The sequence below is a fragment of the Schistocerca americana genome, chromosome 11 (genome assembly GCF_021461395.2).
Source record: "Schistocerca americana isolate TAMUIC-IGC-003095 chromosome 11, iqSchAmer2.1, whole genome shotgun sequence".
NCBI lineage: Eukaryota > Metazoa > Arthropoda > Insecta > Orthoptera > Acrididae > Schistocerca > Schistocerca americana.
This window is the reverse complement of record NC_060129.1, coordinates 186,687,615-186,710,445: the sequence shown is the minus strand read 5'-3', so window position 1 is coordinate 186,710,445 and position 22,831 is coordinate 186,687,615. Positions and strand designations below refer to the sequence as shown.

Below are 22,831 nucleotides of genomic sequence, written 5' to 3'. Positions count from 1 at the left end.
TGGAAACATCTGACCCACGTGACAAACAGAGTTAGACATCCTGTCATAGTAACCACCGAGTTTCACAAGAAAAATGTTGACAGACTGATTCAGGATGGTTCTTGTATTACTCAGAGAGAAACTGCAAGCACAATCGGCATTTCATAAGAACGTGTGCATCACATTACTGCTTTGCTCGGCTATCGGAAGATCTGTGCGTGATGGGTAATCTGGATGCTGACTCCTGAAATGAAAGCGCGCAGACTTGAAATTTGCCAGGATCTCCTCTCGCGTTACGAGAGTGAAGGTGACGCCTTTCTCCATTCAACTGTGACAGGAGACGAAAAGTGGGTACACCATTACGAGCCAGAGACAAAATGTCAGTCTATGGAATATTGACACAAAGACTCGCCTCAGAAAAAGAAATTTAAGACTCAGCCCTCAGTTGGAAATCGTGGCCACAATGTTCTGGTATGCAGATGGTGTTATCCATGTTGATTTCCTTGATTGTGGAACAGCAGTAAATTCAGAGCATTACATCACAACGCTGCGAAATCTGGAACGACAGCTAACAAGGGTCCGACAGGAAAAAGGAATGGTTTTCCTGCAGCGTGACAATGCCAAACCACACACTTCACGTGCCACCAAAGCATAACATAACAGACTGAATCTCACCACCATACGGCATCCTCCATACAGTCCAGGCTTAGCACCGTCTGAGTTCCATCTGTTCCCGATAATGAAAAATGGTCTGCGGGGACATCATTATGCTTCTGATGAAGGCATTGAGAGAACTGTAAGACTGTGGTTGCAGAAACAGTGTGTCGACTTCTTCCGTGACGACTTCAGAAAACTTGTTCATCGTCGGCAGAAATGTATCCGATTGGCTGGTAATTATGTGGAAAAGTGAATATTGGTAATTATAGATCACATTCTAAGAATTATTTCTGCATTTGATTTATTAAAATATTCCTATACAAACCCAATTAATGAAGGTGGAGACATTACTATTCATTCAACCCTTGTATATTCTCACAGTATCTGCATCACAGAAAACAAAATGCCTTTCAAAGTTTGTTCGCCTCTAGCGTATATTGCTTTGTAAAAGTATCACATGGCCCTCGCAACAGTCTTCATGCCCACAGACTTGTTTTGATTGTCTTCCACCCCCACTGCACTCATCCACTGAGCATATTTAACCCTAATCTTGCGTTCTTCCATCCAAAGATTTTGACACTAATTCTTCTGTACAATAATTCAGCAGCACTTTGCATGTACTGGATAATTTGCAATGAGTATGTGAGAGAATATTTCAGAAAATTATACTGTTTTGTACTGAATGTGCACAGCAAATAATTCCTTTAGAGACTGTTTACCGATTTTTAGGAGACTTTTTGTTCATGGTGGCAATCTTGGATAATTTTATTACTGGGCAGGCTTGGACATAAACTAAGTGTTAAGTGTTGCCTTCCTGTAAAGTTATAAGTGGCATAGTGACGATGAATATCAAATAGCTTTGAAGTGGCCAACTTTAATACATACCAGTTTCATTTATATTATCTGTGGACTTCCACACACCAGGTTCATCGACTTTTGATTTACCTGTTAGATGATTACATTTTTTAAGTGTATGGTGCTGTTTACTACTGTAAATTTTGTGTTACTATTCAAACAACTTTAAATATGAAAAGACAAAGTTTTTCTTGAATTATGATTCACGCTTAGTACAGAACTACAGCAACTCTTAACTGTGTAAATCATCAAGCAACATTAGAGTGAGTGAATTGTTATTGGAAAGCATATGATTGATTACTTTTGCTCATCTAATGTTTAGTAATCAAATACAAACAGAAAAAAACTGAAAATAGTTTTGAAATTTGGTGAATCATTTATTATGCTGTTGCATTACCTGCAGACAACTGTACATTAAAGTTACATGTAACAGGCTTTTTCTCTGCTGTGTCACTCATGTCGTTTTATTGTTCATATGTTTGTTTACTTGCTCAAAACTGAAATGGCTATACTACTGTGATGACACAACATTATTAGTCTGTTCTACATCCTGTCGTACTCTGTATATGCTTTGATACTCAAAACATTTGTGCTACCTGTTAAACCAGGCATATCACATCCATTTTGGGAGAAAGAAACTGAATAGAGAGTGAGTTTAACAGCAGGTAAGTCATGAATTCTTTTAGATGGGTGCCTTTCCTGTGTGTTCCAGGTATGGAAGTTGGGGATATTTTTTTAGAGCTGTGTATACAGTTTATGGGATTTCTCAACAATTTCATTCTTACAATTTTAGCTTTTGTACCTTAAAAACTAAAGGCAAGGCATTTCACATAACGTTTGCACCTTCAGATGTTTTCTTGATCTCTCTTCTCTGTGTTAGCTGCTACAGTATGTCATAATGATGTCTGGTGCTGTTGATTTATACGTGGATTGTGATTAAGAAAAGACTTGTCAATGAGAGGCATCTGAATGTGTTTATAACAACATAGTCATTCTTAAAAATTAGAAGTAGAGAAGTGTTCTTCTAGAGCGAGGAAAGAAAATAGACTGGGGGCATACAGAAGCATTTGCTAAGCTTAAATTTGACTCCAGTCTCACAGTCTGTAAGTCAGAATGAGCTTTTAGAAAGTAAACAAGTTACAGTGCGTATGTCGCACATCCTCAATGTCATTGAACTAATTAGTATGGGCAGTTTAAGAACTGATTTTGTAAGAGTCTAAATATTTGTAGAAACCCCCTATTTTGATGATTGAGTGTGCAGATGTACGCAGTTTAATTTTGAATACATTGAAAAAGGGTCTTATTTCACTCTGTTGTTGGGGATGAAGACAGCGAGAAGGTTTGAAGCAGAAAGGGAAAGAGTTTTGAATGTGTTTATTTGTTGCAGAAGTTTCAGGAATGAACAGGTTTGGTCTGCATTTTAAAGCGGTGGTGATGCCTAGGACATACTTTTTATGAAGTCAGTGGGAGGAACATCAGGATATCGTGAGGGAAATGCCAAATGGTGGGAAACCACGTTGAATGTACCTGTTTCTGCAAAGTTTAAGATTTTGTTATTCTTATCATCAGTTAAGGCTCTGAGTGTCAAATCATATTAAGATAAATGGCATGTTGCAACAAAGACTTAGCACTATGTAGTCTCTACCTCACATAGTTACACACTCGGGAGTTGCCGAGTAATCGTAGTCTGCACTTATGTATGTTATCGCAATGAATCTAATGAAATACAGATTTGTTTTACTTTATTCAACATGACTTATCTGGAAGCTTGCAATTTTCTGTTGATCTGCATGCGTTTTGCTGTGATATTTTGTGTATTATTGCAATAAAGTACTACACATGTCTCGACTGTTTTGGCAAAGTCAGTTTGGGGGCAAGTAAGAATATTCGCATTTAGCTGAGAGTCACACACTCCCTCCAATTTCATGTCAGGAAGATATTTCACACATGATTACCACTGCCTTCACGAAAGCTTTGAGCTGCAGAGAAGTCTCTCTGGAAGATTGAAGTGACTGTACAAAAAATAACCAGAAGCACAATTTGGTAACATGGAGTGCATCAGCAAGGTGCTACAACACAATACGGACATGTTTTTCTGAATTTTTCTAAATAGTTTCTACTAATATGAAAAATACTTGGGTGTCACACCTTGTGCAAGTGAAAAAGTGGCATAATATTTAAGGGCCAAACCGAGATTCCGTACCCTTATGTAGTCTGAGGTGCTATCACCTTGTTCATTCCAGTATATTTCTATTATCTATACCTCCGGGCTATGTGGTGTATATAATATAATAAAATAATGGAATAGACGATAATAAAATGTTGAAATGCGTGACTTTTTAAAAATGTATTGAATTAATGAGATTAATTTTTTGGTATGAATGACAAGCACAGTAAGCTGAGCTATGCCTTGAAATAAGTACGTATTAGTTCATATTATTTTGCAGGGTGAAGTACTTTCTTTCTCCGCTGTAGATTTGTGCTTACCATTCTTTATAATGCTACGTTTGGTCGCTGTGTTCACCTTTGAAGTCTTGACGGTGTTCCCATTAAGCTTATCGGATCTTCGTAATTTTCCAAAGTACACAGGTGGGCTTCAGTTTTTGTAATTATCGTACTATTTGAAACAACAACTCACACGACCTTTCAGTTAGTAAAACAATACTGTATTTTCCTAAACGGTGCACATACGAAATACATACTCGTCACTTATTCGTAGCGGCCCCAAAATGGCGGTCTACAATTACTCGCTAAAAATGGCGTGCTTCTCACTCGTTCACTAGCTGAGCGCAAATCCTTCCTTCCTACTACTGTTACTAGAAAATCTCCTCTGTTTTTTAACAACTGAAAATCAAAAATACCTGACGGTAGGCATAGGCTCTATGATGGGCTACCGCTTCATCTTTTCTCTTTCTCTTTGCCTTTCAAGAAGACGAAAACATAAAAGAAATGCAAAAGGTTTATCACATGTACTAGAGGTCGCCCTCCTCCCTCCCCCAGCCGTACCACGTATACGTCTTCCCCTGGTGGTTGGTGGTGCAAAATACAATGTCTTTAATTCCCTATACCCCAAGACCAAAACAGTACAGGGTAATTATAGAGGCCATGAAAAATTTTTAAAAAGTCAGTACGTAAATGGCTAAACATGATACAACATAATAAAAGAAATAGTACATGAAAGACAAACTCACAAAGTTGTTTTTGAATGTGGTTTTGGCAAGCTAATTAGGAAATGGCACCAACCGTAGTTGCTGAAAATGGCAATGAAACCGCATCGAAAGCCTGTTGTGTGCTAGAATCTTTTGGATAGGGTGGATAGCAATGTGCGGTTGTTTGCTGATGATGCTGTGGTGTACGGGAAGGTGTCATCGTTGAGTAACTGTAGGAGGATATGAGATGACTTGGACAGGATTTGTGATTGGTGTAAAGAATGGCAGCTAACTCTAAATATAGAGAAATGTAAATTAATGCAGATGTATAGGAAAAAGAATCCTGTAATATTTGAATACTCCATTAGTAGTGTAGCGCTTGATACAGTCACGTCAATTAAATATTTGTACGTAACATTTCAGAGCAATATGAAGTGGGACAAACATGTAATGGCAGTTGTGGGGAAGGTGGATAGTCGTCTTCGGTTCATTGGTAGAATTTTGGGAAGATGTGGTTCATCTGTAAAGGAGACCATTTATAAAACACTAATACGACCTACTCTCAAGTACTGCTCGAGCGTATGGGATCCCTATCAGGTCGGATTGAGGGAGGACATAGAAGCAATTCAGAGGCGGGCTGCTAGGTTTGTTACTGGTAGGTTTGATCATCACTCGAGTGTTACGGAAATGCTTCAGGAGCTCGGGTAGGAGTCTCTAGAGGAAAGGAGCCGTTCTTTTTCTGAATCGCTACTGAGGAAACTTAGAAAACTAGCATTTGAGGCAGTCATTTTTCCCTCGTTCTGTTTCCCAGTGGAACAGGGAGAGAAGGTGCTAGTTGTGGTACGAGGTACCCTCCGCCACGCACCGTATGGTGGATTGCGGAGTATGTATGTAGATGTAGATGTAGATGTATGCATCTATCCTCAGGGACTGTGTCCACCCCTACGTGCAGTTTGCTTTTCCTCGGCACGATGGCATCTACCGACAGAACAGTGCAGTGAGTCACACAGATCACACTGTATGTGTGCGGTTCAAAGAGTTTATCGTAATCCCCTGGCCCTCAAACTCCCCACATTTTAACCCAATGGAGAATCTGTGCAGCCACGTCACTAGAGCCGTCTGTGACACGTTTCCTCAGTAGAGAAACTTGTGCAGTTGCCTGCCACATTGTGTCGATAATGGTTCCACGTTCCTACCAGTACATTCCAGAACCCTACTGACTTTCTTCTTGCACGAATCGCAGCGTTCTGCGCTGCAAAAGGTGATTATTCGCCTTTGTCATGTGATCACGCTAATGTGACTGGACAGTGTATAAATTATGAATTTAGAGGACATGTATGTGCATCATTGTACTTAATCAGAGAAATAAGTGCCTCCATGTCCAACTTGTCATCTTGCGGAGCATCCCGGGAGTTGTTGTTGTGTGGTATTCAGTCCTGAGACTGGTTTGATGCAGCTCTCCATGCTACTCTATCCTGTGCAAGCTTCTTCATCTCCCAGTACCTACTGCAGCCTACATCCTTCTGAATCTGCTTAGTGTATTCATCTCTTCGTCTCCCTCAACAATTTTTACCCTCCACGCAGCCCTTTAATACTAAATTGGTGATCCCTCGATGTCTCAGAACATGTCCTACTAACTGATCCCTTCTTCTAGTCAATTTGTACCACAAACTCCTCTTCTCTCCAATTCTGTTCAATACCTCCTCATTAGTTATGTGACTTACCCATCTAATCTTCAGCATTCTTCTGTAGCACCACATTTTGAAAGCTTCTATTCTCTTCTTGTCCAAACTATTTACCGTCCATGTTTCACTTCCATACATGGCTACACTCCATACAAATACTTTCAGAAACGACTTCCTGACACTTAAATCTGTACTCGATGTTAATAAATTTCTCTTCTCCAGAAACGCTTTCCTTGCCATTGCCAGTCTACATTTTATATCCTCTCTACTTCGACCATCATGTTATTTTGCTCCCCAAATAGCAAAACTCCTTTAATACTTTAAGTGTCTCATTTCCTAATCTAATTCCCTCAGCATCGCCCGATTTAATTTGACTACATTCCATTATGCTCGTTTTGCTTTTGTTGATGTTCATCTTATATCTTCCTTTCAAAACAATGGCCATTCCGTCCAACTGCTCTTCCAGGTCCTCTGCTGTCTCTGACAGAATTACAATGTTATCGGCGAATTTCAAAGTTCTTATCCATGGAGTTTAATTCCTACTCCAAATTTTTCTTTTGTTTCCTTTACTGCTTGCTTAACATACAGATTGAATAACATCGGCTACAACCCTGTCTCACTCCCTTCCCAACGACTGCTTCCCTTTCATGTCCCTCGACTCTTATAACTGCCATCTGCTTTCTGTACAAATTGTAAATAGCCTTTCGCTCCCTGTATTTTACCCCTGCCACCTTCAGAATTTGAAACAGAGTATTCCAGTCAACATTATCAAAAACTTTCTCCAAGTCTACAAATGCTAGAAACGTAGGTTTGCCTTTCCTTAATCTATTTTGTAAGATAAGTCGTAGGGTCAGTATTGCCTCGCGTGGTCCAACATTTCTGCAGAATCCAAACTGATCTTCCCCGAGGTCGGCTTCTACCAGTTTTTCCATTCGTCTGTAAAGAATTTGGTTTAGTATTTTGTAGCCGTGACTTATTAAACTGATAGTTCGGTAATTTTCACATCTGTCAACACCTGCTTTCTTTGGGATTGGAGTTATTATATTCTTCTTGAAGTCTGAGGGTATTTCGCATGTCTCATACATCTTACTCACCAGATGCTAGAGTTTTGTCAGGACTGGCTCTCCCAAGGCTGTCAGTAGTTCTAAAGGAATGTTGTCTACTCCCGGGGCCTTGTTTCGACTCAGGTCTTTCAGTGCTCTGTCAGATTCTTCACGCAGTATCGTATCTCCCATTTCATCTTCATTTACATCATCTTCCATTTCCATAATATTGTCCTCAAGTACATCATGCTTGTATATACCCTCTATATACTCCTTCCACTGTTCTGCTTTCCCTTCTTTGCTTAGAACTGGGTTTCCATCTGAGATCTTGATATTCATACAAGTGGTTCTTTTTTCTCCAAAGGTCTCTTTAATTTACCTGTAGGCAGTATCTATCTTATCCCTAGTGAGATAAGCCTCTATAATGCTGTGAAATTCTCCTTCAACATTTTTGCGCAATGCTCCATTAGCATTACACCAACTTGGACGTGATTATTCATTGGCCCACATAGCAATCTTTTTGTGTCCAACATTATTTTTGATCTTATGTGTGTGCCACACATTAGGTCCTCCATTATAATATTTTACAAGTACTAAAATTTTGTAACCAGTATCATAGTTTCGGTATTTTTATTACTTTTTTCATTCTGAAGTCTGTAAATTTGCAATTTAAGTTATCCACCATTTCTCCTTCTCAGATTCGGCAAACCTTGTACAGTCACCTGTGATGTCTTCCAGGTGGATGCGAAACGGTGTAGGTAAAAGATTGCATCGCTTTGAGATCCTTCTCTCTCTCGTCCTATTATCCTCTGTTAGGTCTCGACTGACTACGACTCTAGTGTTTTGCTTAAGTTATAACTCCTCAAGGAATTGCTGTAATAATCTTTGTTGTAAAAATGAAAAAAGAATCCCTTCCGCTCTCTGCCAGTAAAATGGCAAATGTGGGAAAGTCCTGATTTTTGCAAGAATCACTGGAATGTAAATAGGTTATTAGGTTACGGTGTGATCCACTCCTTACATAATCTGTCACTTCAGCTGACATTATTGAAGCTAATTCTGCAGTGGACCAGCTATGCAGTGCCATTAAACCGTGCAGTGAGCCTTCTTGTCCTGTTGCAGTTGTAGTGGGTGTTGAAAGAGAGCCCTGTTCTATTTAAGCTATCGAAATGACGCAATCGGGTTTGTGTTAACTCTTCTCTGTTATAACTACGATGTTTCCATTTCACATCTACATTTATAATGGCAGGTGACATATGTGATTCGTAAGTTGTAGCTTTCAATGCATAGAAATGTGCATACGTGATGCTTTGACATTCAGTAGTGAAGTGACCGCATGACAGTTCTCGGGTATGATCTTCAAATGTTCAGTTGTCTAAATTCTCGCCAGTGTCCTTTTTTCTCTGAGACTTCCGAGGCACCACCAACCCGCGGCACAAAAGTACGAGTGAGTCTCCCCAGTGCAGTTTCCGTCACATCTTTCCGATTTCCGGAGTTGGTAGGTTTTGCACCCCATGTGCACGTACATTAAGTCAAACTGTGCTCAGTGGTGCCCCACACTTAGACTACCTAAACTGAGCTTTCAGTTTCCACAAACATCTTTTGGTCGACCTAAGAGGATAAAAGTGTTGCATGTCGTTTTGTAAAAATCCATCTTACATCGCGTCACAGAATTTCGTTGTCCACCAGTCAACCGACAGTGATCAAAGTCTGCATTTAACACTGCTGACTCACTCGAGAAATTATGCTCGCAGAGTGTCGGGAAGAAATATTGATAGGAAGGGTGTGGGCGCCGAGTTGTGAATCTGGTTATTTTTGGGTACATCCTTGTAGACAAGGGGACTGCAGCTGGGGTCTGGCTGGCACCCAACGACAGGGTGTGAGGTTCCCGTAACTCCTGCATTCCCGTAATATGCTTTCACGAATCTGTAGTTTTGAACAATTTTAAATGAGTGATGTCGCAAGTTCAGTACTGTTGCAGGTGCCACCGTAAGAACGTAACTGGCAAGCACAGTTAGTTGGCGTGAAAAGTGGCAGGCGCTGTATGCACTTGCGAGTGTTGCGTGTTCTGCAGTCATTGTTGCCCTTCGATATATGTGAAATTAAAAGTTGACTTGTGTAGCACCAGTTAATAACTACTTCATTGAAGTTTAGTGGCATATAGGGACTGAAGTTTATTGCAGAGCAGAAAGGACCAGGAGTAGACGTCAGTTGTTAACTTAGGAGTGTACTTCAGAGTTTTAAAAAGTAGGAACCTGCACCCTATAGGAAGCATTAATTAATCCCTCCCACATGGTGCATGCAGCAGACAAATGCAGTATTGTAACTTCACAATTGAGTTCTCTGTAGCAGTATTATCATTGACTACCGCTAGTTCGTATACACTGTTATGCATCCAACCAATTACAGTTATAGTGTCTGTATCACTTGATATCAACTGCCTTTCTCTGTGATCTGCCAATGGTCTACGACTCAACACCGTCACAGTAACGTTTTAATAATTATTTGAATGCACAGGGTGTATTCTTTTGAAAGAACAGACACCACACAGATCCAGCAGCTGTGAAACACTATATGCAAATCGAAGCGGGATCATTGCAATCAGCTGCAGTGCTGCGTTAAGTGGAATCAGCAGCTACGAACGAAAATGTGTACCGGACTGGGATTCGAACCCGGGATCTCCTGCTTACTAGGCAGGTGCGTTAACCACTGCGGCATTTGGGACGCAGCAGTATCGCAACTGCACGGACTGTCTCGGTACGCCTCACAGCCGACCCACACTACCGTCGAGTGGTACCTATTCGCACTTCGTGTCCGTTATACAGGGACTGCGGATAGGTGGTGTTTGTGGGAATGTGAATCGGGCACGAGGCATGCTGAGATAGAACGGGCACTGTGCATTCAAATAATTGATAAGCCTGGCTGGGCAACGGATCCAATTCCTTCAGTGCGAATGCACAAATATGTCCGACATCCTGTGGGATCTCTAAAAAGCGAACAGGAGTATAATGGACAGGCACTGTGGATATGTGGCGCTCGGCCGTGAGGTGTACCGAGATAGTTCGTGCAGTTGTGATAACACTGTGTTTCCTATGGCGCAGTGGTTACTGCACCTGCCTAGTAAGCGCGAGTTCCTGGGTTCGAATTCCGGTCCGGCACACATTTTCATTCATCGCTGCTGATTCTGCTTATTGTCCCACTGCAGCTCATATTAGTGATCCCATTTCAATTTACATGTTCTTTCTTATAAGTCTCTGTTAAGTCACCTATATGGCATTGACCTCAAATTCTATTGATATTCTGCAGTACTTTAGCTGTTCACTCGTGAAAGACAGCCCTATTGTGATGGGCTACATCTGAAGATTTACTGGGTTCTTGTGTTTATATATAGTGAAAAAAGAGGGAGACACGCATTAGCAGGAATTAAGTCGAGGACGGTGTTAGGATGTGAGGATGTTTTGGTGGGCAAGTTGCCATCCCTGGAGAATGGGGAAACTAAATTTGAATTGGGGGACTTGAGTAGTGCATGTGACGCAGTGGTGGCAGGCACCAAAGTTCCTCAAGTCGTACTGCAGAATGTTCTCGGCGGGTGGCTGCCAGGCATGCCTAGTCGGGCAGTTGTTCCGTGCTCATTCGTATGCTCAGCCAGTGTAGTGGTGGTCGTGCCTATACAGGGCGTTACAAAAAGGTACGGCCAAACTTTCAGGAAACATTCCTCACACACAAATAAAAAAAAAAAGATGTTATGTGGACATGTGTCCGGAAACGCTTAATTTCCATGTTAGAGCTCATTTTAGTTTCGTCAGTATGTTCTTCCACCTATGCTCAATGGAGCACGTTATCACGATTTCATACGGGATACTCTACCTGTGCTGCTAGAACATGTGCCTTTACAAGTACGACACAACACGTGGTTCATGCACGATGGAGCTCCTGCACATTTCAGTCGAAGGGTTCGTACGCTTCTCAACAACAGATTCGGTGACCGACGGATTGGTAGAGGCGGACCAATTCCGTGGCCTCCACGCTCTCCTGACCTCAACCCTCTTGACTTTCATTTATGGGGGCATTTGAAAGCTCTTGTCTACGCAACCCCAGTACCAAATGTAGAGACTCTTGGTGCTCGTATTGTGGACGGCTGTGATACAATACGCCATTCTCCAGGGCTGCATCAGCGCATCAGGGATTCCGTGCGACAGAGGGTGGATGCTCGTATCCTCGCTAACGGTGGACATTTTGAACATTTCCTGTAACAGAGTGTTTGAAGTCACGCTGGTACGTTCTGTTGCTGTGTGTTTCATTTCCATGGTTAATGTGATTTGAAGAGAAGTAATAAAATGAGCTCTAACATGGAAAGTAAGCGTTTCCGGACACTTGTCGACATAACATATTTTCTTTCTTTGTGTGTGAGGAATGTTTCCTGAAAGTTTGGCCGTACCTTTTTGTAACACCCTGTATAAAGTGTTGTGCAGTGAACAGAGCATGTGTCATTTGACATGCCCTCTGCCCGTGCAATTGTAGGATCTAGTAGTGTCGAGGCTCGAGTAGGTGGTGGTAGGAGGGCGAGTGGGCCAAGTTTTATAGTGAGGACGATTGCACGGGTAGGAACCTTGTGGTAGGGCTAATGGTTTGGGAATGTGATAGGGTTTGCCCAGGCTATGGTTTGCCCAGGCTGTTATCTGTGATGGCAGGCAACAGTGCGTGGTGTAGGGAGGATGTTGGAGAGACAGTATCCCATTTCAGGCTGAACTTGGGGTACGGGTTACTACTTTCTTAGCACCACTCACAGATTAGACCTTAGACCTGTTACGACTGACCCTTTTCTGCTTACGAGGAGTGGTCTGTGATCGTGGGGCGTGCAATCGACATGTCACTGAGCCCTCCAGCTGTTACTGCCAGTAGACGAATCCTCACACTGCCGTCCTTTAATACTCGAGCAGCTTCTTATTTGGCCTGACGAGGCCATTTCAGATCTCCCTAGCTCAGAAAGTATCTGAACCCGAGTCCTTTCACACCAAAGGCAACGACGCAAACAAATTGGCTGCGGAGGTGATACTTATAAAGCACGGCCATCAATTAACAGCTGATGTTTATACTTACAAGGGAACCTCCCCATCGCACCCCTCCTCAGAGTTAGTTATAATGTGGCACAGTGGATAGGCCTTGAAAAACTGAACACAGATCAATCGAGAAAACAGGAAGAAATTGTGTGGAACTACGAAAAAATAAGCAAAATATACAAACTGAGTAGTCTGTGGGCAAGATAGGCAACATCAATGATGATGTGAGCACAAAAGGGCCATGGTCCCGTGGTTAGCGTGAGCAGCTCTGGAACCAGAGGTCCTTGGTTCGAGTCTTCCCTCGAGCGAAAGTTTACTTACTTTATTTTTGCAAATTTATGATCTGTCGATTCGTTTATTGACGTCTCTGTTCACTTTAATAAGTTTAGTGTCTGTGTTTTGCGACCGCACCGCAAAACCGTGCGATTAGTAGACGAAAGGACGTGCCTCTCCAATGGGAACCGAAAGTATTTGATCGCAAGGTCATAGGTCAACCGATTCCTCCACAGGAAAACACATCTGATATATTCTATATGACACTGATGACATGTGCGTCACATGACAGGAATATGTCGTCGGCCCACATAACTCGCACACTTGGCGAATGGGTAAAAGGATTCTTGTACCTTGCCCGATTTAGGTTTTCTTGTAGATGTGATAATAACTCCCAAAAAAGTGATGAAAACATAAGAGTGTGTCAGATAAACTGCAACAAATGAATGCAACAGTTTCACAGTTGCACAGTTTTCTCTGTGTTCTGCCAAAACATATGTTTTTAATGTTTTCAAATTTTTTCCGTGTGTTGACTGTCAAATCCTGTATATGTCCAAGCAAATCTCAACAGTCCTGGAATTTTGGAGAGCGAAGTTGATTATGTGTGGGTGCCTGAACTCTGATAATTGTCGGAAAATAAAAAATTAAACTTTTCACTCGAGGGAAGACTTGAACCAAGGACCTCTAGTTCCGCAGCTGCTCACGCTAACCACGGCGCTCCTGAGCTCACATTATCCTAAATGTTGCCTATCTTGCGCATGGACTACTCAGTTTGTATATTTTGTTTATTTTTTCATAGTTCCACACAACTTCTTTCTGTTTTTTCGATTGATCTGTGTTCAGTTTTTCAAGGCCTATCTGCTGTGCTAACTTATAACCAAATCTGAGGGGGGTGCGATGGGGAGGTTCCCTTGTTAGTTATATCCAGTCTGCATCCTTGAAGTAATTACTTAAGGGTGCCACAGCATTTGACATTTAAGTCCGTATACGTCACAGGGTACAACACACGACACGCGAGCACTCGTCGGACTGCTACCTGAGGTGCCGACGCACTTTTGCGGACTGACTGCGCTTGTCAGTGGCACCGTTAAAATGGTGTCCGCAACAGTGCCTAACTTTCAATACTGTTCATTTTCAATTTTCGAAAACTACGGGTACACAAAATCGTATTACGGCAGTGCGGGAATTACGAGAACGTCACAGGGGCCGGCCGCGCCTCCCGTTTTGCCGCACACGCACGCTCTCGCTCTCGCCCTCACTCGAATTGCCGCGTTTTGCTGTGCCACCACCACCGCAGCCGCTGACTGTCTCTTCTGCCGAGAAGCTGACGGGAGCAGCCAGGAGCGGAGTGTCGGCGCCGGTGCCGCTGCCGGAGTCGGCCTGCCAGCAGAGCTCCGTCGGGCAGCCGCACCAAAACCAGCACCGACAGCACCACCAGTCGTACCAGCACCAGCCGCCGCCGCCACTGCCGCGGCCCGCCTCCTGCGCCACTTCCGTCAAAGTGGAGCCCGGCTCCAGTGCGGCCTCTGTCGCAGCTTCCGTGCTCAACAGGGTGAGTCCGGTTTAGTATCGGCAAGTGCCTGCCTACGGCTCCTCCGCCATGTTGAGATGTTTATGTTTTCCCACCTCCGCATTGCAAATGTTTTGTGTGAAATGCCCAGTCGGTGCACTGTTGTTTTCACGTCATTTCTACCGACATTGAGAGTTGTTTACCGTATTTACTCGAATCTAAGCCGCACTTTTTTTCCGGTTTTTGTAATCCAAAAAACCGCCTGCGGCTTAGAATCGAGTACAAAGTAAGCGGAAGTTCTGTAAAATGTCGGTAGGTGCCGCCACAACTAACTTTTGCCGTCAAATATATGTAGCGCAACACAGGCATGCTTTGCAGGCATAAAGATAAATACTGGCGCAAAAACCTCTGCGTCAGTAAATAGATTTACCAAAAAAAAAAAAAAAAAAGGTGAAAGACCAACTTTTTTCTCCACCCCGAGTTTCGACCACTACATTTTCATACATTATCCAACGAAGTAAATACAAATTCTGTATTGTTCATCTTCGAATGTAGCAGCCTTTCAATGTACTACGAAAATCTGACTGGCAAGACTGTTTGGGATGTATGTCAATATGGTCAACTCTATGTTCTGAATTTTTTCCTACCTGTCACAAGAGATGGTTACTAATAGGAACTTTTATGAATTGTGAATCACATGCAGTATTCTCTTCACCATAGGAATAATACAAATATAAACATTTTGCCAATGTATTCTTTCGTGTTTGCTGCAATCCCATTTAAATCCTGTCTGCCTAATAAACTACAAAACTAGAGTGAGACAGCAGAAAACGCGGAAGAATATACATATCGTGTCATGTTTATATTCGTAGTATTCTTATGCCGAATAGTGATACAGTCAGGAATGAAGCACGACAACTGACTAGATTTTTAAATCTAAGATGACTCTAATTTCTGTGCAGAATGTAATGTACTAAAGAGGCGCCTGCAAAGATTTTCAAACGGAGAAAAATTTTCACTAAACTCATGCATTTTCAGCTTAGAGTGACGTAAACACCTGTAACAAAGAGAACGGCGCTTATCACATCAAAGAAAAATAAGCAATCAATTCAAACCAGACGAAGCACGTGAAAAAGGAAGGGTACCCGTATAAATACGGACGGAGCGCCTGACGCATAGCAGTAGCTACCTGGTAAAGCTTAACTGCTAAGCTTAAGACTCAAACCAAACTACTGTAGCTGTATCGTCATTCATTCGACCTAAATTGTGTCTCATATTACAATGGACCAACTTTGTTTCGATTTGGAGGTGCGGCCTAAAACTTTTCTCTACCCTTGAATTTCGAGTCTCAAATTTCAGGTGTGGCTTAGATTCGGGAAATTTTTTTTCCCTTGATTTCGAGTCTCATTTTTCAGGTGCGGCATAGATTGGAATAAATACGGTAGTTTTTGGGGTTTTGTAAAATTCCCGGATTCGTCTCGTCACTGTGCAGCCTGTGAAAAGGATTGCGGAAGACTCCCAAATAAATTTCAAAGTACAGTGCAGTTTTAACACCAATATATTTCCAGGACTCTGGTGTCTGAGCCTAGTGAACTGTACCGGTTACGTCACGTTTACCAAAAGTTGCCATCAAACGACACAGAGTTCACAACAATCGACAAAAGAGTGAACCTACAATACATTTGCTCGCAACCCTAGCCAAAAAACGAGTGCTCCGAGGCGCCTGGGTGACCTGTATTTATACTTTTGTTAACAATTACATACAATGAAAATTACAATTTTATCTAAAATCACAATTAAAAGTTAAACCGAATATGGGATACACATTGCTAAAAATTTCCAGTCTCAGTGCTGAACAAGGTGAACCTATTTTCAACTTAGTTACGAGTTAATATAACATTTTCTGACTAATTATGTTACAGGTAACAATTACATTTCTAAATTTGTTTATAACAAATCAACTAGTGCCTGAATTTTAGTGCTAACATATATCGGAGATTCAATTGACGTGCTTTATTTATATGTTCTATTTAATTTGCTGTAGTAATTTTATGATGATAGGTTTACTGGTACATCCTGACCATGTGCTACATTTCTTTCTATTAGTTACAATATTGATTTCACATTTATATTGTGTTTCTCACATAAGATCAGTGTTAATCAGCAAAGCATCGTTTTCGAATTCTATGTATACTGAAATAGTAGTTATTTGTGTATGTAATTTGGAAGCATCTTTAATGCTCTCCGAGAGGTTCTGATGGGTAGCAATGAGATACAATAATATTTCAGCCTGTCTACAGTTCCTTTCAGTGCACAGTGAGCACATTGTTTAAAGTCACTACCTACACCCTGCTGCTACACGTTGTACCAGCACGAATATGACCACAGATCTGTGTGTGAAACGGCATACGATGGTCACAATTGCACCTACAGAAGTTGAAACATTCAATCGTATGTGTGCTTTCGACTTGGGATAACATCTGTTGCTGTGCACTTTGTGGCACCTGCGACGTGCTGACGAAGTGATTTCGAGAAGAAAGGAGGTCAAATATGGCAACTTACCAGGTGTTACCGGTATGAAATGAGCGTTAAGATACAAATGAGTCTCGGTCCAGTACACAGTTTTAATCTGCCAGGAAGTTTCATATCAGCGCACACTCCACTGTAGAGTGAAAATTTCATTCTAGAAACATCCCCCAGGCTGTGACTAAGCCATGTCTCCGCAATATCCTTTCTTTCAGGAATGCTAGTTCTGCAGGGTTCGCAGGAGAGTTTCTGTTAAGTTTGGAAGGTAGGAGACGAGGTACTGGCAGAAGTAAAGCTGTGAGGACGGGGCGTGAGTCGTGCTTGGGTAGCTCAGTTGGTAGAGCACTTGCCCGCGATAGACAAAGGTCCCGAGTTCGAGTCTCGGCCTGGCACACAGTTTTAATCTGCCAGGAAGTTTGATATCAGCGCACACTCCGCTGCAGAGTGAAACTCTCATTCTGGATTTCCACGATTCTTTCCCTCGGGTCGAACAGACCTGAGACCATTCGTGGCAGCCTTGTCTGTTCACGTCCAGTATCCCTTGTTACTCCTACTTTGTACAGGTACCGCACACTTTAGCAGTATTCTAAGGTGGAACATACGAATGATTTATAAGCTTCAAACTGACTGCATTTCCCTAGTGTCGTACCAGTGAACCGAAGTGAGCCAACTGCTTTAACTATGACTGGCCCGAGGGATTGTTCCATTTCACATGCTTACAAAAGTGTTACATGCAAGTATTTGTAAGAGTTGACTGATTACTATTGTGATTCACTGATATTGTAGTTCCAGGTTACCACTTTTCTACATTCTGTGGCATGCGCAATTTTAAATTTATGTACACTTAATGCAAGTTGTCAGTCTTTGTGCCGAGTTGAAATCTTAATGTGATCTTACTCGATACCTGTAGAGCTTTTTTCAGGAATAATTCACTACGGCGAGTGTAACGCGTGTCCGCATTCTGTGCAGGGCGCGTCAGATGGCTCACAGAAATGCTGCCGCACATCGGGCGAGGAGGAGACGGAAGCAGAGGACAGCGGCTCGGGGTCCGGGCTGCGGGGGCGGGGGCAGTCGAGTTCCTCCTACACCTACTCCTTCCTGCGCTCCGACGGCGACAGCTGTCGCGATGCGGACGGGGCCGCCACGGGGGCAGAGGTATGCAACTGACGTGACGGAAATTGATGAGCCAAAACATCGTGACCTCTTGCCTAATAGTCGTCAGTCCATCTTTGGAATGTAATGCAGCAGCGATTTTGTGTGCCACGGATTCGACAAATACTTTTCCAGAGGCGGCGCCATTTGTGCCATTAGGAAAGACTAGGGAGCCGCATAGGGTGGCAGAGGGCGGAAATATGTGGTGTTTCAAAAAGAATGACCTGATTTCACAACTCCATATTTATCTATAAAAACATGCTACAAACACGGGATGAATAGCAAAATACTCACAAAATATTAAAGTTTTAGCTATGCAAATACAAATGCTCTGTGTCGACTAGCTGCAGCACGATTGACACTTAGATGATAGCCACATTCGTCATAGACTTTATATGATGGAGCTGCTTTTACAGAAGTTATGGCAGCTGTTATTTTGATCTTCAGTACTTCTATGTCGTCCTCACAAGAAGAAAATTGCACCGGGTCATGTCTGGCAGTCTTGGGGGCCGAGAATGCAGAGCAGTGTCTCGGAGTCCCACGCACTCCATCCGGCGTTGAGGCAGAGTGTCAGTGGGAAGCTGATGTGCAATGTTGTGCAGTTCCAGCCTGTCGGAAAATGAAGTCACCAGAGTCCTCCTGTAGTTGTGGATAATTCTAATTATGCAGCATTTGAAGGTAGCTCATTCCAGTCACAGCTTTTTCCTGAAAAAAGAAGAGATCATAATCTTACCTTTGCACAAGTATCTTGCCTTCGAATTGGCAATACCAATGACAAATGCTTTTGGGTGCAAGCAGATCAGTGCCAAACACTGACAAAAAGCACACTGGCTGGTAATAGTCACTGATTCACTCTTTGCAAACATACAAAACACCTTCTGTTGACTGCATGCCATCTTACTTCTGACTGACGCAAACTGAGAAGATACATTGACTTACATCTAACAGCAATTGAATGAACTCTAGGCCATGCCCATTCAAACAGCTGGCACGTTCCATGTTTCATAACTATTGCCATCCAAAATCAGGTCTTTTTTTTTTTTGAAAATCCCTGTATTTAATTTCAAATCAAACAGTGAAAAAAATGAGCCCCTAATTCATTTATTTTGGGAAATTCCAAAAATTGAGGACAAAAAGTAAGAAACTGAGGACAGGACAAAGCATGAAAATTGAGGACTGTCCCCAGAAAATTATGATGTCTGGTCACCTTAATTCAATGATTAAAAGTGTAATAGGAAATTGGTATTTCGTGCCTTTGGTGATGGTGGAGAGGAGGGGGCTCATATCGGGGTGACCAATGGTAGTAAACAAAGAGGGAGAGTCATTTTTCAATTCTTGCCTAGGGCTGCAAAATACGTAGCGATGACCCCGTCCGGAGATACGTGCCACCAGATGTCTGCATAGAGATCACAGATCTCCCGTAAATTGTGAGTGAGTGGTTTATGTCTCCCTTTCATTGTTTTTGTAAAATGTTAAAAGCTGGCCCCCATAGCTTTGTATTTGCAGTTTGGATTAGATTTGTTCTCGTTGCAATGCACAACATCCCCAACATCTTTCTGTTATCTTCAATTCTGCATCCGTTGATGTCAAAATTTCTTTCAGCTCATGCAGCTCCTTCAGTAGATAGCTTCAACAGCCTGCAAAACTAATACATACATTTTTCAAATAATTTTTTTTCACATTTTCTGTGACTTTTTGATCACTTGGTGTGGTCCCCCTGTTCTGCATGGTGCTCATCTTTTCAAAATGACAGCACTGCTACAGTACAGCTTGCACTTTGGTGTGTGACTAATGTTTTACATTATTGATAATTCTGTGAAAGTGTTTATTCTGAATGTTGTAGTTGTAGTTGTAGTGAAGATGTCTTCAAGATAGCTGTACTTTGACTGAAGCAAATATGTACAGAATAAAAACTGAAAATTTCATTTTATAAAGTGATAATTATGGCCTTTTGAGATAAATACCCAGTAAAGCCAAAATATTAATTAGCAGTGAAGTTATTGAACAGCTTTGTCAGCGGCAAAATGCGTGCTTGGAAACTGAAACATTTCAAGATCAAATCCCACAATGGAAATTTTCAATCTGCCCTTAATCGAGCGTTCTCCTCTTAATGATGTGAGGAGCCACCAATAACAAAAGTGGTTCAGAGATCACATTAGACTGTAGGTCCTTTTTCTCCAGTTGAATAACTGGATTAGGTTAGGGACACACAAATTGGTAAAGTAGCACCCAAGTTAAAGGTAGCAGTTATTATTATTGAACAGGTATCACATTCTAAATACCTCGGCTGCAACACAACTTACGCTTATCGTAATAGTACAGATGAAAAACTGCTCAAATTTCAAGCATTGTGTGGAACAATAAACAGGAACAGGCACAGTTTCCAAACCACAGTCCGACGTTGACAATGTAGGGATACCATTACTGTTGTATGAAAGTGAGAGGTAGATTAATTAAAGGAAAGATGGCAGCAGAATACAAGCAGGAGAGATGAGATTCTTGAGGAGAGTGAAGGGCAGCACAAGAAGATATTTCATTAAAAAATGGAGATGTTTGAAATGAGTTGTAATGTACATGCTATTAATGAGGAAGCAATTGAATACAGAGATATGACGATAGGATGAGTGATGAAACACTACGCAAGAAAGTGCTAAACTGGAACCTGAAAGGAAGGAGAGACAGAGGTCAGACAAGGAAATGACGGACATATACTTTGTGAAAATGAAACTGGCTAATGTCTAATCCCACACGTAAAACGATGATGATGATGTGTTTGTAAAGCACGTGTATTTTATCCCAAATGGTTGAGAGGATGAGCAAATTTTCAGCTATTACTCATTAGTGATTGCTTTTCCCCTGTGTAACCTCAACCCTAACTTGCAATTTTGCTCCTTTTGAACAGGCGCAAAAATGGTTAAGGACAGTTTTTGACCACAAAAATATGTATTTAATACTCTTGAATTTGTTATGTGTTTCAGTTGTGTAAGACTCATTCATACTGAGTCCCATCTGACACCTCTGCAACTTTACTTGCATTGAAAAAGTGGACAAATATTGACAGTTTAGGTAAAAATATAGGCCTGTTACTGGTAGCAGTGCATGGGATGCTATTAAGACTTAAGTCTGTGGGCATATGTTGATTCATACGTGAAGGTGAAAAGGAATGGAACAGTTTATGAAAAGAGCTCTTAAATCCCTGGCCTCAGACTAGACAGTGTTTCAGGAAAATACTAGAACTAGTCATGGCAACGGCCTTGGCACATTGTATACACAAATTCCCGTCAGATCACTGAAGTTAAGCACTCACGGGCATGGCCGGAATTTGGATGGGTGACCATCCGGGCTTTCATGCCACTGTTGCTATTTTCTGGGGTGCACTCAGCCTCGTGATGCCAGTTGAGGAGCTACCGGACTAAATAATAGCAGCTCCGGTCAAAGAAAGCCATCGTAACAACCGGAAGTGTCATAATGAGGGATTACAGCAAATTTAGTGATCAATAATCATATATCAATATATCTAAAAATGTATATTGCCACTGAAGCGGAAAAGCTTTATTGCAATTTAATGTTTATTATTGATATTATTGTGAGAGGCAATACTAATTGTGTTGTTTTCCTCATCGCAGGACATGCTTTGGGAGAGAATGGATAATGGTTCGTCTGAGGGAACATCGAAGCGGAGACCTATCCTGAAGGTATGTGCAGTTAGTCTTTTGCTATAGGGACTGTTAAGGCAGTGTCTTGTAACAGCACCAACTTTAATTTTATTCTCTGTGATTTGCTAATACAAGCAAATGTATCCATAAATTTCACCTTGAAACACAAAGATAACTGTTTGGAATAACGAAATGTCCTTAGAGTGCTTTGGCTCTTACAGTATCTGCATTTGTGTTTTTGTGGGGTTTCTTGTATCGGTGCGGCAATGTAAAATAGCTGCAGATGCTACAGAATACAAACATTATCAACCAATAAACCAAACATCTTCGGCTTGTTGAAATAGACTGTCCGATCGAAAGCATCTCGACACCCGTATGTAATGTGGATTTAACCACTAGAAGTCACGAGATGTGGTCCTGCCAGTATAAAAGTACTTTGTTCTCAGTAGAGAAATTATAATAGTAGATTGGGTCAGTCAGTAGAGCGCAGGGACTCCAAATGTGTGTTAGTCTTTGGATGCCACCTGAGTAAGAAATTCATCATAGACATTTTAACCCTTCTAAAGTTGTCCAAGTAGACTCTCGGTGAGGTGATTGTGACGTGGAAACATGGAGGAACAACCACAGATAAACTGAGACCAGGTAAACCCCATGTACTGATGGACCTGATTGTCGAGCATTGCAGAGGACGGTTGTAAAAAATCAAAAACTTTTGTAGTCTGGGCAGCCACTTCCACAGTGTATCATGTTGAGAAGTGAAATGGCTTCAGCTGTAAAATCCTTTTACTCTTAGGCACTACCAGTTTCACAGCACTTACAGCTGAAAATCTGTATATTGAGTGGTAAAACTATCATGCAGAAAACTAATTAATTCCGAATATGAGACAAATCACACTATACAGTGCAGCAATCCATCGTAAGGGTTTGGCTTTGGTCGACGCCTCGATAAAGTGCCATCGTGTGTGGTGCCAATAGTGAAGTACAAAGGAGGTGGTGTTACAAGGTGGGGGTGTTTTTTGTGGTTAGGTGCATTCACCATATTGCGCTTAAGAAAAAGTGGAAGGCTACGAAGAGATTTTGCAGAGTGTTGTCCTGCATACAGTAGAGGAACAGTAGAGTTGATGAATGTTAGCATAGGCATGACGACACACACTGTCTTAAGGGGCTCCGGAACGCCCTATACTTGCAATGTTAAAATAACGCTTATAAATTACATCTTTCCTCACAAAGTATTTGAGGTAGGAAGTTGAACTTTTTACAGATTATTTATTGGAATATGGGCTACAACT

The 22,831-nt window shown here is 41.8% G+C and overlaps 1 protein-coding gene across 1 annotated transcript in view; it reads left to right on the top strand.

Annotated features, from left to right (window-relative positions):
* LOC124553531 (period circadian protein) overlaps positions 1-22,831 on the top strand; it is a 197,896-nt gene that overhangs the window by 155,153 nt on the left and 19,912 nt on the right. Inside the window, exons 19-21 of the mRNA XM_047127380.1 lie at positions 13,996-14,250; positions 17,704-17,889; positions 21,513-21,581. Coding sequence (XP_046983336.1) covers positions 13,996-14,250; positions 17,704-17,889; positions 21,513-21,581 — 510 coding nt within the window. The remainder of the gene's footprint in view (positions 1-13,995; positions 14,251-17,703; positions 17,890-21,512; positions 21,582-22,831) is intronic.